Source organism: Polyodon spathula, chromosome 5 (assembly GCF_017654505.1).
Source record: "Polyodon spathula isolate WHYD16114869_AA chromosome 5, ASM1765450v1, whole genome shotgun sequence".
Classification (NCBI taxonomy): Eukaryota; Metazoa; Chordata; class Actinopteri; order Acipenseriformes; family Polyodontidae; genus Polyodon; species Polyodon spathula.
The window spans coordinates 34,118,332-34,136,833 of NC_054538.1; the positions used below are offsets into that span (position 1 = coordinate 34,118,332).

Below are 18,502 nucleotides of genomic sequence, written 5' to 3' on the forward strand. Positions count from 1 at the left end.
GAGTTTAAAAATGTAATGTGCTTATCTTTACATATATTGGTATGTTATCTTTATGACCTTCTCTTCAAAGTCGTGTTGAATGTAGTCAATAAAGTGAATAAGAATAGCTGGTGTCTCTGTTTTTTTGTTTGTTTGGGTTTTTTTTAATACTAAATTTTTGTACAGTAGTTAAAAGTAACATTGCAGTTAAAATGGATGGCTCTTTTGTAATGTCTACTCCATTACCATTAACTATTGTACAGTATTTATCAAGGTTACACACGACCAAGGTAATGCTGCTTACCCCATGAAAATACATTTTACTCTCCGTGTTAAATTAGATGGTAAATGCTGCTTTATACTTCCGACTGAGACTCAATTATGTGAAATGAAATTAAAGCGTAAATTAACCTTTGCTAAAATTAATATTGGTAGGTTACCATGCGTAGCAAACACTTGTATAATAACAACAATAAGAATGAATACAGTGTATTTTTATTTGTATTATTGTTATTCTTTTTTTATATATTTGCGTCACTAATAAGTTAACGCCGCTATTTATTTTCTGTAAGCAATTACTTTACCCATCAAATAAGTAACGTTGCTCAGTCAATACGTCTGAACGGAGGCAGTATGGAGAACAGCTGATAAGTTTTTACATGTTTGTTGCTAATAAAAATGCCATTTTACACATTCACTTCCATCATGAGACAGGCAATTTTAAAATCCCGTCTCAAAGTGTCGCGGGATTGTGTAGCCTGCAAATTACCAACCCTAGTCACAACTTCGACATCGGCAGTAACACAGGTAGTCTGAAAATTGAACTGCTTGTGTTATCACGTGTAACAAATAAATAAAGTTAATATGTCATGTTTAGGACGAGTACTAATTAGTTACAGTTATTGTTAGAGTAAAATGATTAGAAACTAAACCGGCATAAAATATTTGTGAGCTAGTTTTCCCCCTAGTGTAAATCTGTATTTCAAATAGGCTTACTTGTAACTTTTATTGTTGTTGTGGACTATTTGGCTGCTTGTGTAGTTGTTGTTCTGTCTCGATGGCAGCGCGCTGTGTTTATTCATTTTCAGAAAGGGGAATTCAAGAACAAAAGTGCAGCATTCTGATGGTTTAAACACTTCACGTGTTGGTGGTCCTCAATCGTTGCCTGCATGAGATGGGATGTTGGTGACGTGATTCAGTTGTGTACAATGTAAAAGATTTCTGGGGACGCCCCTGTCCACATCTCTCATGTTTTTTATTGGATGATAAGGCAGATTTTATAAAATATGCAAAACATGTATGGTGCAGTTCATCTAAATGGGTGCGTTCACGGAGATTAGTATGCACATATTATGTGCAGAATCTGACCAATTTAGCCAATGTTCTGCTAAAAACAATCTCAGTGAATGTACCCATTGGCTAAATTGGTCAGATTCTGTACAGAATCTGCGCAGAATGATCTCTGACGCATACAATATTACATTACACGTAAGACACGTTTACTTAAACAAAACATTTAGTATTTTTTTTAAAGCTATAATACATTTAAAACAATGTATCACCAAATGCGTTGTAATATATCATCAAGATCTTCTATTTATCTGCATTTTTTTTTTTGTTTTGTCGCTGTTTTTGTTTATTTATGTGGATTTGTTTGTTTACCCCAGTGGTTCTTGCAAAGCGGAAGAGGCGGTTGGAAACGCTGCAACAGTTTATGTTGGATACGGTTGCTAGGGACTGGAGCGTAACTAACATCAAGACAGACTGTGACAAAACAGCTTGGACATCGTTGTTTTTGCTCCTGCCACGTTTCTTTTACCTTTGCAGTTTTAGTTTAAAGTTATATTATTGTTAACATGACGTCTATTTTACAGCCCCAAAAGGAGGGGACCGGTACCTACACATTTTCTAGTCGACCCAGAGCGCTACAAAACCGGAATAAATACAGAGACCCCGTGCCAGAGCAGTAAGTGTGTGTGTGTATTTTGGTCGGATAGCATATATTGATAGAAATATGGAGTTAATAGGGAACCAGTTGAGCAAAATGTTACATATCAAATATTTGCTTCAGCGTTGTATAGCCTACAAATACATGATTCAGTTATACTAATTTAAGATGTCACATTTTCTAATAACTACCAATAAATACGTGCTGCATAGTGAGGATCTTACTGCTTTCCACCCATTGCAGACTGAAGGGATATGTGTTTTGCATTATGATGCCATTTCATTCCATTCATAGGAACATACAGCAGTGACATCATTGTTATAACTGTATCCATGGATTTAGAATGGTGTGACATCATAAAGTTAATCAAACGTGACAATTTTCGTAATCTATTAGGTATGAATGTTGTTTTGAGATATGCTTGAAAGTATATCAGGAACTAAAGGAAAATATAAGTATATTAAAGCCTTGCAGGTAACTAAATATTACTGAGTAATACACTGGTGCCGCCACCAAGCATCCAGTGTTTCTTCATGTAGAGTGAAAGGAAAGGGATAGTGATTGTTCCTATATGGCCAGTCTGAGCTCACTGTTATCAGGTTAACTGTGCATAGAGGGAAGCAGTCCTTGGTATTATAAAAAATGGCATTCTGCTTGGTTCACAGATTCATTTAATATTTATATTCTTTCAATTGGCTGGCATATTATTGCAATTTTTGTTGTTGTTTTGTTTTGTAATGATTTCTCGACCTGTGACATATTGCAAAGTTATCACACAGGTGACGTTTATCTTTTATCTGACTTTAATGGGGTATTAATAGGAAATTAGGACTCACATCTAATAGACTGTATGGGCTTATTCAAGAGCCACTGTTGTAGATTTGCCTGCCTAGAATGATTAAATAAGAGCTGCAAACATACAAAACAAGAGGAAAAATTAGTGTGTATTTTACTGCCATGGCCAAAACTTGAATTTCATACTCAAAATATACACTCAACATTTTTAATTCATACTTTATTATTTGTGAATCCTAAAACATGTTTAAGTAAACCCCAACACATTGCTAACTGTCTGGTTAAACTCTGCACGGGCCAGTTGTGAGCTGCTCTACAAACTGTGGATGAAAGTTAATGTAACGATCATCAGCTACCTATTTGAAGGTCATTTTCTAAAAAGGTTCCATTCATTGCAGACATTAAAAAAGCATATTTTCTTAGATTTCTGTAAAAATTTTGCACTGAAGCAAACGCTTATTAAATCTTGCCCTCTATGCATTGTGCTGTTTGATCTTATCCAAATATGAAATGTTGTTATCATATTGCATTCTCAATAACAGTGTTTTGCTCAATTATGTTTCACTATTGCATGATAAGGCTGTTTCTTCAATGATTTGCTTTTATGTTCTGTAATGCAGAAATGAGGAACAAGCACAGTATGGGAATATCATGTATGACAGGCGAGTTGTGCGAGGAAACACTTATGCACAGAACATATTGCCAATTGTAAGTATATTACTCTATTTTGAGGATTTAGGAAAAATTTGAAAAGAGAAAAAAAAAAACAATTGTGCAGTACAAAAGTAATTCCATATTTACCAATGTGTCTACATTTGCACCTAGAATAGGGTCAAGTGGGTAGTCATTGATTTTACTTAAATGATAACTCAAGTCGAGGTCACTAAATTAAACTGTGAGTGTTTGAACTGTGAGGATTTTAGGACAAAGGGACTGTAATATCTGGAACCCCTATTAACTTCTAATGCAAATAATAGACACCTCATGTACCGAATTTGGCTCAAGCAAACTGGGTACCTGAGGGCACTAAAGGTATAATGTCCTCTGGTTACACAGCCACCTCTGGTAAAAAAAAAAAAAAGTGTTTGGATGTTATTCTGTCACGAAAATGAATGAAAACTTGGTAACATACTAATGAATACCTTTACTTTAAAACTAGCATGAATTCATAACGACTTCTTTCAGTACAAATTTCCATAGCTTTAAGAGTAAGTAGCAGTGTTCTGAAAAATATAGTGTTATACATCCCCATGTGTTGCTACAACTGTTTAAATAACGTGCCTGTAATTTTGTTTTCATTTGCTTGGTTTACATGCACGTGAAAATCGACTCTACAGTCATGACTTTGTGACGTTGTCACGCGAATACATCGTGTAACAGCAAAAGGACGTCCTTTTGGCAGCATGACTTTGTAACGGCAGGGTCAATCGCTTTCTCACAATAAAAAATAGCTGTAAACCCATTTTAACCATGCAGGAATCGTGCTTGTGGCTGAAGAGGTTTCAGCAGTCAAGATCCCGTTTTTCTGACTATATCTCACGTAATCTCAAGCAGAAAGGCCATACAAAAATACACAGACACACACAATATGTAAATTTATGGACTACTTTAACACTAGAACCGCCGTGGCTAAACTCATACCTTCAGCCACTGATGGCAGTCATTATCCCGGTACATTTTAAGTAATCAAAAGTTTTATTCAAGCACATCATATCAAACATCTGCACAGCCAAAACACTGTATTTAAATGAACAATTACATTTAAAAGGGTTTATTTTTTTACTTATCGCATAATATTTTATATGTAAATGTTCTTGTTGAGCATTTAAATAAACAATAAAGAAGCTAGCTCAAGCTAGCTTGGTTTGCTTGCCGCGTTGGATTTGCGCAAAATATTCAAAGATCTTCTTGTCTGAAACTGCAATGTTGATTGGCACCAAAATTGTCACGTTTGCTCATGACAAGGTCCTTTCTAAGTTTTGTAAAATCCGCGCTTTTTCGTTACAAAACATGGATGCAGTGAGCAAAACAACAATTTCACAATTTCTATATTTACATATATTAAAGTATAAATCCATACTAAAATACTCTAGAGACACGAAACTGAGTATGCTAGTACAGGGTATTGTGAAGTACTGTAGATTTCAAAATGCTGTGTTTTGGTCACATGGTTTGGTGGCCATATTGATAATTAAAAAACAACTTTTATGACCCATAACAGAACAGTGTTATTCAAAGATCTTGTCTGAAACCGCAATGTTGATCGGCACCCAAATTGTGAGGTTTGCTCAGGACAAGGTACTTTCTAAGTTTTTTAAAATCCACACTTTCTCATTAAAAAACGTGGATGCAGTGAGCAAAATAACAATTTCATGAGTGCTGTATTTACATATATTAAAGTATAAGTCCACACTAGAATACACTAGAGATATAAAACTGAGTAAGATTGTAGAGGGTAATGTGAAGTACTGTTGATTTCAAAATGGTGTGTTTTGGCCACGTGGTTTGGTGGCCATATTGATAATTGAAAAATGACTTTTGTGACCCATAACAAGACCAGTGTTGCACATATGCTCTTCAATGTTGATACAGTTGTACGGCCCATAATAAAGTAATAACCGCTAAAATCGAAAGCAGATTGGTCACATGGATTGGCAGCCATATTGGAATTAACGTTTAAATTTTATCTCCTAGGGTGTGCCAATGGGGTCATAGTTATAATTGAACATGTATAGGAAGACATATGTGCTCTATGAAATGTCATCACCTGCGACCTCTGCTAAGGTTCAAAACCCACAAATTGGCCTATAGCTCCTCAGCTGTATCTAACACAGATCAGTGCACTTAAACTTCAGCATAACTTTATGTTCTGTACACGATACAACTAAAGTAGCCCATTAACTAATTATAGGAAATGTAGCGAGTTTTAGTAGCGATTATTTGTGATGAATTAACCATGTTTTCTTGGAAGTCTTTATAGTTGCTAGCAACTCTAGTTATTTGTATTTTTGACTGTTCACAGTCAGCACAAACTGACCCGATAGAGATTCAGAGAATGCAGGAGGCCAGGAGGAGAGCAGTTGCCAGGAAACGAGCAAAAGAACATCTTCGACCCAGAACTCCTGAGCCTGTAGAGGGACGAAAACATATTGATGTTCAGACAGGTACAATGATCAGTAAAAACTGCTTTGTTTAGCTCGGCAAATGCCATAGCAATCACAAGAACATAAAAAAGTTTACAAAGGAGAGGAGGCCATTTGGCCCATCTTGCTCGTTTGGTTGTTAGTAGCTTATTGATCCCAGAATCTCATCAAGCAGCTTCTTGAAGGATCCCAGGGTGTCAGCTTCAACAGCATTACTGGGAAGTTGGTTCCAGACCTTCACACTTCTCTGTGTAAAAAAAGTGCCTCCTATTTTCTGTTCTGAATGCCCCTTTGTCTAATCTCCATTTGCGACCTCTGGTCCTTGTTTCTTTTTTCAGGTCAAAAAAGACCCTTGACTCGACATTGTCAATACCGTTTAGGATTTTGGATGCTTGAATCAGGTTGCCGCATAGTCTTTGTTCAAGATTGAATAGATTAAATTATTTTAGCCTGTCTGCATATGACATGACTTTTAAACCCGGAATAATTCTGGTCGCTCTTCTTTGCACTCTTTCTAAAGCAGAAATTTTCTTTTTGTAGCGAGGTGACCAGAACTGAACACAGTATTCAAGATGAGGTCTTACTAATGCATTGTACAGTTTTAACATTACTTCCCTTGATTTAAACTATCTATAGCAGATCCAGTGTGTCTTTGTCCCAGATCTCAGTGCTTCACTAATAACCTCATTTTTCACTAGCAGTTAGGCTGAACAGCTGTATTTGCATTTTTAGATGTATTTTTTGTTTTGTTACCTAGAAATTCTATTTCTAAAAATACCAAGAAAATCTATATTGAGTCTAGGGCAGATTGTACTGATAGATTTTATCTAAAAATAAAATATAATTACAATTGAGCAAGACGGTTTGCCACTATAAAATTCAGCAATACAGTAGTTTTCTAAATATAAAGAATGTGCTGAAATACTTGTACAAGTATTTACTGGGTAATTTCCTACTTTTAAATATTCAAGTGTACTATATATTTGTAATAATATAGTAAGTAAAGTAGTTTATAGTCCAAATTTCAAGTCAATGTGAGTTTACAACAGAACCCCTTACTGTATCTGGAGAGAGAAGGGTACATTTATAATTCTCTCAATAAAATATTCCTCAGCAGTTCTACCTGCTGAAATCTGTAAACATAACAGTTCTGCAAAATTTAAATATTGTCGTACTTACTTATTGCTAGTGTGGATCACTTTGTGTTTCATTGTATTCTGTAATCTAAATTGAAACTAAAATTAGCCTTTTGTTTATAATTTGGTTTCTTTTACTCAGAATTGTACCTTGAAGAGCTGAGTGACCGTATTGAGGAGAGTGATGTGCAATGTCAGACAGATGCATTCCTGGACAGACCAGCAACACCTCTCTTTATACCAGCAAAGACAGGGAAGGATGTTGCAACACAGATATTGGAGGGAGAGGTATGGCATACCCATAGTTATTTAGGACATTGTCTCATCTTGACATGGTCATTGTCTACAGATATTACTACAGTCTTGAATATGACTTCTAATATATCTGTAATTTGCACAATAGTGCTATTTTGAAAAGGTTACATACAGAACACACTTAAATGGGTACAAAAGACATCTTACTTTACCTTTACTTATTTCTGTGTCCGTACAACGTTACAGTATGTTGTCATACATAATAACTAATGTTTTAATATTTTTATTCACACATAAATCACTTGGGGAACATGTTTCTCAACTGTTGCTTGAAAGCATTCTCCAGAAGAAAAATGAATGTCTGTTATAAGCATTGTAGCATATCCAGATCTCTCTCCATCCTGCAATGCTGTTCTGTCTTTGTTTCAATCAGGGACTAGCATTGCTGCAGATGGGAGCATCAATGCATTATGATTTCTTCTTCTCCTTGTGAACGCTGCAAGTGTAAAAATTGAATAATATATTTACAGTTGATCGATGTGTGAATAAAAATATTAAAGCCATTAGGATTATGTTCAAAAGTATATGGCTGTGCTACATGGGATAAACCAGTGCTGAAGCAGTGTTTCTTTTAAACACTACAGGGAGTTCTGTGACACATTTAGCAATAATTATTGTAAAGATATGTACTTTTTAAACATTGGTCAGTAAACTTGGAGGTTTTTTTTGTGTGTTTCAAACATTATACCAATTGTAATGAAACCCCAAGCTTCTTAAAACAAGTGGCTGTTTACTTAAGCTGTCATTCACATATTCCTTCCCTTCAGCTTTTTGACTTTGACATTGAAGTCAATCCCATCTTGGAGGTACTGACTGGAAAAACGATTGAACAGGCCCTGCTGGAGGTGATGGAGGAAGAGGAGCTAGCTAGCCTACGTGCTCAGCAGCGGGCCTTTGAAGAGCTGCGTAATGCTGAACTGGTGGAAGTACAGAGACTTGAGGAGCAAGAGCGAAGACACAGAGAGGAGAAGGTATTTTGTTGGAGAGATTTAAGTTAATTGAAAACTGACACTCTCACTTTTGTTATTCTGAAATCTAGTATGGATTCTTCTGATCCAAAATAAGACAGGCTTTTCTTCACTGAATTTTAGGTCTGCTCTTTGAAATTGGGTTGGATTACCACCATTCAGTTCATTTAGGCCCAACATTGCTTTTCTATAAAAATGTGTTTTGTTCAAGTGTGGTTGGCAGTAATTGCGTCAAGCGATATGTTTACTGTGATGCACTATGACCTGTGTTGTATACAGTAGTATATTTAGCTTGTGTTGGCTTTCTTTACCTTAAAGGAACACCGCATGAAGCAACAGAGGGAGTTTCTACGGTTGGAAAAGGAAAGTGCCAAGAAGATTGCAGCACGAGCATTCGCACAACACTATCTGGCTGACCTCCTTCCCTCTGTTTACAGTTCTTTGCAGGATAATGGTTATTTCTACGACTCAGTTGAGAGAGGTTTGTACAGTAGTTCACTTAAAATTGTAAATTTTATAAATTGAAAAATCTAGCATACAGAATCTTGATTGGATGATAGCAAAGTCCAGCTGTAATAATATCACAATATAGTACAATTGTATAATATTAATTGTAAACACTTTATTTTTCCCTGTCACAGATGTGGAAACAGAATTCATGCCTTGGTTAATGACAGAGGTAGAGAAGACTTTGGATAAGAGGGTATTTGGCAGAACCATGCTGGACAGTAAGTAACCATTAAGTAGTTATTGCTTGAAGATTTCTCAACCTAATAAGTAGGAAGTGGGATCTTTTTCACAGCCACTTTTTGTTATATATTTTCATTGTGCATGGCCATCTTGTTTAGACACAGAACACACACACACACACGCTTCAAGATAAGGAATTAGTAATTGTTATTGTATTTGGGTTTAGATTAACTACTTTTTCTAACAGATTCCATGCTTAAAAAAAAACAAAGCCTAGGAAACGCACACGCACTTTAGTTTTGTGATAGTGAAACACTTTGCAAGAAAGAATTGACCATACTATATTTACAAAGCGTTTACTCCAGTAAAACAACTGTTCATTTTACAAAATGAGAACCGAACAACCAAGCACTCTCAATTTGTATGTTCATCATTAACATGGAATTTTCTTCTTAATTGGAGGTAATTAAAAATGGGAGTAAACACTTTGAAAGTATGTCCCTATAGTGATCTAAAATGCACACTTAAACAACTGTTGAGATAATGCTAAAACTGGCCATTTTTTATTGGACAATGGAAGTGAGGGTTTTAATACTTTATTGAAAGAGATATTAAACATATTAGAATACTGTTGGTAACAAAGCTAAAGTGTACTGACTGATACATTTGATTAGCGCCACCTTGTGACATTTTTTTTTTTATTATTTCATGATAATCTACCAAATCAGACTTTTAGTATTCTTTTGTTAACACATGATTTAAAGCAATTGTTCCAGTTATTTCATGAAGGAGCAAAAGTTTTCTAGATTACTTTTGTCTTTACATAATTTATTTTACAGTTACAACAACTCCTTAAAAGGAAAACAGAATGTCAAAAGAGAAATGATAAGCTACAAAGAAATTTTGCAAAGTATAACATTAAATTAAAAGTACGGTTACAGCTGTAGTCTAAAATTATAGTTCTACTATGTGGTAATCGCAGCAAAATACTAATAGTTAACTGTACACTGGAGTATGGCAAATAGTGGAACAGGCACCAGAAAAAAAAAAAAAAAAAGCACAATCTAATATATTCAGTTATTAATTTGACTATTTGTTTATTATTATGTTTGTCATTAGTGCAAAGTGATGTTGCATTGTTATAGGACAATACCAACATGCTGACTCTTCACATTAACAAACCTGTTTTTCTTCTTTTAGTGTTGATTCGTGAGGTGGTTAATCAGAGGTTAGATGTCTTTGAGAAGTTGGAGCAAAATAGACATGCTTCAGAATAATGAGAGGTAATGCTGGGTAAATTGTTAAAAAAAAAAAATCTTGTAATACAGTTACCATTCAAAACATGTGGCATAGTAAAATAAAGCAGTTGCTCATTATTTACAATGTCTTGTTGTTTTGTACCTGTTTACCCATTTTATTTGTAATGCTTTTTTTTTTGGAACACAGCAGTTCTAATAAGTTGCTCCCATTATTCCCTCTGACTGTACAACCAAAAACTTTACTATATAAATGCAATAAGAAGCATTGTATACATATTTTTTGTCAGTAGAGACATCCAAAATCAAGCCAAGAAAAAGCTGCAGAAAAAAAGCATCCTTCTATGCTGAATTCCTTCCCCTTTTTATTAATGTGCCATTGAAACTGGGGTACTATTTAAAGTCAGTAAATGTCTATATCTTTATAATTAACAATATTTCTTGTGTTAGTAAGAGACACAAATAAATAAATAGCACTCCTTTATATCACTTTTTACTTAAGTGATAACTCCAGGGTTCACTGAGTGTACAAGCTGATATATTATGTTACTTTGGACAAAAAAAAAAAAACTCAGTTATTAGTTTTCAGTGGAATAGGTCATTCTGTGGAAAGCTGTGCATTGCTGTGAAGTGGAGCCTTTGTGATGTTTGTTTTTCGAAGCTCTAATATGTCCTGTTATTGCAGGATAACACGATTTGGAATCCCAATGAAAGTGAATGTTAGAAAGGTTTAGCTAGTCATATAATGCACCATACCACATTTGTACTGTTTGCCCTTGATCATTAATATTTATGGCCTCTTATTTTGAATTACATGAAAAGCAAGAAAAAGGAGGCAACATATACAATATTACTTTGCCTGGGAAAAATAATAAAGGCTGCCATTGTGGTAAATGTTATAATGGAGATCAAAAACGAATGTATGTCATCTTAACAAATACGTTCTTCTTTATAGGAGTCATTTTGCGGAGAAAGGGAGTAAAGAAAACTAACTGGACAATAACAAATAATCCTCAAAATTATGGAAAGAATAGAGGAATTAAATAATATTTGAGCCACTTAAAACATCTTGCAGTTTATTTGTGTTGAATTTGTGACTGTGCATTGACATTATATGCAACCATTTAAATAATAATAAAACGTTTGTCAAATTGTGTTTGCTTTTGTAATTATGTAATACAAAGATATATCACTGATCTTTAGCACCACACAACAATATGGCATATTAAATTAAATGATTTAGACACAACACATGAATAAACAATATCCCTGTTATTATTATTATTATTGATTTCTTGACGCATATTACCAGTATAAAAAATAAAGAAACAAATCTAATGGTATTTCCTACAGGATTTTTTTGTTTCAGCTTGAAAATATAGCTAGGTGCTCAAGATGTTTCTCAAGATGTTTTCTCAACAAAATACTTGCCACGTATAGGGGCAGATGTAATGATACATGCAATGTGATTTGCGGCTGCAAAATACCCATATTGTTGGCCTAAATTGGGACTTTAGCAGTCATGAAAAATGTGACGTATGTGAAGAATAATTTTCACATGATGTTCTGCTATCAAATTAGCACTTTGCCGTAATTAATCTACAGTGCTGAAAAAAAGTTTGTGAACCCCTTTTAGGATTTTCACATATTTCAAACCTAAAATGTTATTATATCTTAATTTAAGTCCTAATAATAGATAAAGATAACCTGATTAAACAAATGACACAAAAACATGATACTTTTTCAACATTTATTTCTTCACAAATGATTCAACATTCAATATCTATGTGTGAAAAAGTATGTGAACCTTTAAATTCAGTAACTGGCGGCACCCCCTTGAGCAGCAATAACTTCAACTAAGCGTTTCCTGTAACTGTTGATCAGTCTGTCACATCGGTTTTGAGGAATTTTGGCCCATTCCTCCTTACAGAACTGCTTCAACTTGGTGACATTTGAGGGCTTCCTTTCACGGACAACTCGCTTCAGGTCCTGCCACAACATTTCGATGGGTTTAGGTCCGGACTTTGACTAGGCCATTCCAAAATGCGGAATTTCTTCTTCTGCCGCCATTCTTTTGTAGATCTGCTTGTATGTTTAGGATCATTGTCTTGTTGCATGACCCACTTTCGGTTCAGCTTCAGCTCACAGACAGATGATCTGACATTCTCCTCTAGAATATTCTGATACAATGCATAATTCATAGTTGTTTCAATGATGGCAAGCTGTCTAGGTCCTGAGGCAGCAAAGCAGCCCCAAACCATCACACTCCCACCGCCATGCTTGATGGTTGGGATGAGGTTCTTCAGTTTGAATGCAGTGTTTGGTTTTCGACAAACATAACGTTTCTCATTGAGGCCAAAAAGTTCTACCTTTGACTCATCTGTCCAGAGAACATTGTTCCAGAAGTCTTGTGGATCATCTATGTGCTCTTTGGTGAACTTCAGATGGGTAGCAATGTTCTTTTTAGAGAGCAGGGGTTTCCTCCTGGCTATCCTTCCATGAATAGCATTCTTGTTTAGTCTTTTTCTGATAGTTGAGTCATGAACAGTTACATTAGCCAAGGCGTGAGTTGCCTGCAGATCCTTGGATGTTACTCTGGGGTTCTTTGCCACTTCTTGATGATTTTCCGGTTTGTTCTTGGAGAGATTTTGGTAGGACGACCAATTAAAGCTGGTTCTAAAACCACTTACTTTTGTTAAAAGTGACATGCTATAACTTTAGGTGAAGTATCACGAAATGCCTAATAACACATTATACAAATGGAACACTAGGTTTTTCCAGTTAAATTGTGCAAGTTCTTATTGTTTCATCAGCTGTTTGTTCCTTTCCATTATGAAACCCCTTGCTTATATGCCCTTTAAATGGTAAAGAAATAATTGAAACTGCAATAAACATTGCATTATTTTCCTATTTAAGCTCTGAAACAAGAGTTAATAAACTCTTAAAATTAAGCTATACATAGCTGGTGTACATCAGCAGTTTGCAATCACCAGCTTTGTCATTCGACCTTGTGATGTGTGGGTATAGAACTTTGCTGGCTGTCAGAATTTAGCAAAACTCTTAAATAGGGGTGCAACAATTAATTCGTGCATCTATTGTTGATCATCTGTCCTTAAATTTCCTGAGCTTCGGTTACATATTAGTGAATCAGTGCATCAAATTAGTTTGAAGTCCCCTGTTGCCAGTTTGCATTAAAACCTTGAGTGTGTGAGAGTGTGATTCTTTTATTGCTAGTACAGAAGATACGCACTTTAGGCTTCTACATTCCTGTTGGACAAGCCAAATCAGATGTAGGCCTATGGCAATACTTTTTTTTTTTTTTTAAATCTATTAAATCTACTGATGACCTTCTTTTGTTTCAAAGCATGTTGTGTTTGTATTATATGGCAATATTATATATACGTTTAGATTTTTAACTACTGGCCCCTCGGGCCACTGCACTTGTGTTTTTACTGGCCCGGATTCAATGTTATCTCGTTTCTAACTGTGTATGGTAATCAAAGAGAGCCCACGTCTCAAAAGAAAGTGGCTAAACAAAGCCCTTCAATATATGTTACTTCAGCCATTAAACATGTATATAGCAAGTGCTATAAGAAGTACGGTAATCCAAACTTGGGTAACATTGAAATTAGAAAGGTAATTTAATGTTTTGATGAATATGAAGACATACTAAATGTTAAGCACAACAACATAGTAACTATAAGAAAAGGCAAGATACTTGGAGTTGGAAAGGAGTTTTTTTTTTTTAACTCTGGACTGTAGTTCAATGTAAAACATCTACTGTTGACTTTCTGTGAATGGTTGGAGTAACGGCAACATTTGCACTGACCATTAAAGTACAACCAGGGATCCTTGTTTTGAATTATTTACAGGTTATTGAATAAACAAAGTAACTTGACTTCGATTCATCTGATGTCAGTATTTGATGGCTAGTTGTAATTAGTAATGTTATACTATTGTAATGTTGGAATGTATTTTCTATTTTAGCCAGGTTACAACATTTACACTAAGATTATATTATAAATATTATTTGTTAGAATTAAACCGATGTATAATATTTAGGTTGCTATATGATAGGTGTTATTTTATTCTGAATACACTACAACAAAAATTATTATTTGGTGGTTTGCGCAATATTATGGTACTGTTGGAAGAGCTACGCGTTATGACGTTTCTGCTCGTTGAGTTAGGTGTATTTTAATTAGTAAACAAAAGAAAAAACTTGTGCCTAAGGAAATAAGGTACAGAGCAAAGAAATCCCGTCTTGGACATTGTTTGAACACTTTATGAACCCGGCTAAACTTTACCGGCTTACACTGTTATGCTGTCTGCTTGTGCACACGCACAAAAGACTTGTTCAGGTAATCAAATACACAAAAAGGTTTCACTCTGTGTATTCAAAAAGGAAACTATGTCCATCCCTAATCCTAACAATAAACACTATTAAAACAATATTCATAATACAAAATAATAACAATCACATTTAGAGTGTTGTCACTTGTGTAGCCTCTCCCAAGTCAGCGCCAATCTTGCTGAGTCATACTAGCGAATTCTGGGATTCTGAATAGCATTTTTGACCTGAACGCATCGAATCCCAAATCAAAAAGTTTGACAATTCGATGCGTATCTGGGTATCCATGGGAACATCTTACTGTGAGACTGGATATGATATAAAGGAAATGTTTAATTGACAACAAATAAAGCTGCTGTTTTATCTGCAAGTATGGGAAACTGACGCCAAACAAGGCTAAATGTTACTTGTGTTTCTCTGTCATAATGAAGCCTTCACTCTAAATGTTAGTCTTCATTTTTTTCCTTCTTAATTACATTCTTTATGATTTATTAATTTCAGCGCTTTCTTTTCGGCGTACTGGTTGCTTAGTTGTAGAAAACCTGATTTGCCGCGTGAACAAGTACCAACACAGCACTTCGGTACACAGTCTCAGATTCTGACTATACAACAAATTGCTTCGGTGCATCAACTCATCGACCCGGAGGTTTACCAACAATGGTATTCCTGCCTTGGTGTGGAGATAGCTTCTATTATAGAAGTAATAATCCAAAATCCAAAGGAGAATATAACACAAGAAAAGAAATACTGCAATTTCAAGTCAAAGTTCTGCTACCATAAGTGTCTCCACAGCCTCCACTACTCCATTCACACCTCCCTGTATAAGCACATGGTTGCCCAAGTTTTACCTTGAGCTAACTATTGGATATACGTTGCAGCGACTGTCGCTCTGGGTACGTGAAATTTTGCTGCCTCATGGCAGTACCCCTCCATCGTCTTTCTTGCCCTTTTCCTTTGCAACGTGCCCCACAGCTTTCAGAAAACCATCCATGTTTTGTTTCTTTGGTCTCTTGGGTTCTTTGTCTTACTCTGACTCTCCAAATCAGCTTCCTGCCAGCTTTTCTCCTACACAGGCAAGAAAGATTGTTCTCCCCAAGATCTGCGTACCGACCACCCACAGAGAACCAGGCCACACGTTATAATGTAAAGTTCTCCGTATTCTTTACAAATAGTGCTTGAAGGGAATCATCTAAGGACAACTGAAGGTTTAATCCCTAATGATAAATATATATATATATATATATATATATATATATATATATATATATATATATATATATATATATATATATACACAGTGCCTTGCAAAAGTATTCAGACCCCTGACCAATTCTCTCATATTACTGAATTACAAATGGTATATTGAAATTTTGTTCTGTTCGATATTTTATTTTAAAACACTGAAACTCAAAATCAATTATTGTAAGGTGACATTGGTTTTATGTTGGGAAATATTTTTAAGAAAAATAAAAAAACTGAAATATCTTGCTTGCATAAGTATTCAACCCCCACACATTAATATTTGGTAGAGCCACCTTTCGCTGCAATAACAGCTTTAAGTCTTTTGGGGTAAGTATGTACCAGCTTTGCACACAGTGTCGGAGTGATTTTTGGCCCATTCTTCTTGGCAGATTTGCTCCAGGTTGTTCAGGTTGGTTGGACGACACTTGTGGACTGCAATTTTCAAATAGTGCCACAGATTCTCAATGGGATTGAGATCAGGACTTTGACTGGGCCACTGTAGGACATTCACCTTTTTGTTCTTGAGCCACTCCAATGTTGCTTTGGCCTTGTGCTTGGGATCATTGTCCTGCTGAAAGGTGAATTTCCGCCTAAGCTTCAGTTTTTTAGCAGACTGAAGCAGATTCTCTTGCAGTATTTTCCTGTATTTTGCTCCATCCATTCTTCCTTCAATTGTAACAAGATGCCCAGTCCCTGCTGATGAGAAGCATCCCCACAGCATGATGCTGCCACCACCATACTTCACTGTAGGGATGGTGTGTCTTGAGGCATGGGCAGTGTTAGGTTTGCGCCACACATAGCGCTTTGAGTTTTGGCCAAAAAGCACTATCTTGGTCTCATCTGACCACAAAACCTTTTCCCACATCGCAGCTGGGTCACTCTCATGTTTTCTGGCAAACTCCAGACGTGCTTTCAGATGGTACTTTTTGAGTAATGGCTTCTTTCTTGCCACCCTCCCATACAGGCCAGTGTTATGCAGAGCTCTTGATATGGTTGACTGGTGCACCATTACTCCACTCCCAGCCATTGAACTCTGTAGCTCCTTCAAAGTGATTGTTGGCCTCTCTGTGGCTTCTCTCACAAGTCTCCTTGTTTGAGCGCTGAGTTTTGAGGGACGGCCTTTTCTTGGCAGTGCCTGGGTGGTGTGATGCAGCTTCCACTTCCTGATTATTGATCCAGCTGTGCTCACTGGGATATCCAAACACTTGGATATTATTTTGTACCCTTTCCCTAATCTATGCATTTGTATTACTTTATCTCTAACTTCTGTAGAATGCTCTTTGGTCGTCATTTTCCTTCAGATTCACAGCCTTACTAATGATTCTTCAACAGTGGGGTTTTTATCCAGAAAATGTGACGGCAACTTTAATGGTTCACAGGTGGAGGCCAATGGTAAGGTAATTGTGTTCTTATTAGGGCAATTTCTTTCATCGGTGCAAACTGGGAGCTTTGAATACTTATGCAAGCAAGATATTTCAGTTTTTTTATTTTTCTTAAAAATATTATTAAACCAATGTCACCTTACAATAATTGATTCTGAGTTTCAGTGTTTAAAAATAAAATATCAAACAGAATGAAATTTCAATGTACCATTGGGAATTCAGGAATATGAGAGAATTGGTCAGGGGTCTGAATATATATACAGACAAAAATGTTTATTTTGGCTTCTTCATATCAACCTTACAGTGATTAATTTCCAATTTTTTAATGGATTTGGATCAACAGTAAACAGTGTAAGGGCATACTGACCTAAGAAATATTCCTGAAGCGGAGGCTGCTTCAGGCACTAAAAGCAAACAGTAGAATCTTGGGCAGTTCCACCACAAAATGTCTTTCAATTCTAGGTTGCTCCAGCCAAGATTAGTCACATCAACACAATTAGTTCCTACTGGAAATCTCAACAAAACACATAGCTGTTGGCACTAATAGTCTTCTTTGCTGTTAATTGTGAAGGTTGAAGATTGTAGCATCATTTATGTGACATACAATACAATACACCATAAATGTCTATGGTGCACCTACCCTGTGAATAAATAAGTTTCTTATCAGTCCAACACATTTCTTACATACATCACTTTAAAATACAAGGATCACAAATCACAAGTAGACAGTTTATGGAAATTTTAGATCACTAGTGTTTTAGTGTCATCTGGTTAATCACTTTGTTTACAATGACTCAAGTTCTTAAGAATCCTATGTAAACTAATTTCCGACATTTGTCCCTGTTTACAAATGGCTAACCCCAGGGTGTAACCGATTATATGCTGAAAGAACCCCCAGTCAGGTCCCCCTCTGACATAAGGGATTGTACACATTGTTTTATATATATATATATATATATATATATATATACTATATATATATATATATATATATATATATATATATATATATATATATATACACAGTGCCATGAAAAAGTATTTGCCCCCTATCTGACTTTCTGCATTTTTGCACATTTTTCACATTGAGTTTGGTCAGAACTTTTTGTGGAGTTGTAGTAGTATATAGAAAGTCTGAGAGAAAAAAATGACACCAAAGTTTGGTGCTTCTTTCATTTGTTTGGTGTGCAAGGTAATTAAACATGCAAACTTCAGGTGTGAAAAAAGTTATTGCCCCCCTAGTTAACTCAACCCAATTAAAGGGATAGATATGTTCAGCTGTTTGAATACTTTAGTT

General features: G+C 35.6%; 1 protein-coding gene across 1 annotated transcript; it reads left to right on the plus strand.

Moving 5' to 3' along the window:
* Positions 1-1,582: 1,582 nt before the first annotated feature.
* rsph3 (radial spoke head 3) lies at positions 1,583-11,509 on the plus strand. The gene is made up of 9 exons (XM_041250439.1): positions 1,583-1,945; positions 3,343-3,430; positions 5,745-5,886; positions 7,144-7,289; positions 8,084-8,287; positions 8,603-8,765; positions 8,926-9,012; positions 10,175-10,257; positions 11,186-11,509. The coding sequence occupies exons 1-8, from the start codon at positions 1,836-1,838 to the stop codon at positions 10,249-10,251; spliced, it is 1,017 nt and encodes a 338-aa protein (XP_041106373.1). The 5' UTR covers positions 1,583-1,835; the 3' UTR covers positions 10,252-10,257; positions 11,186-11,509.
* The last annotated feature ends 6,993 nt before the right edge of the window (positions 11,510-18,502 follow it).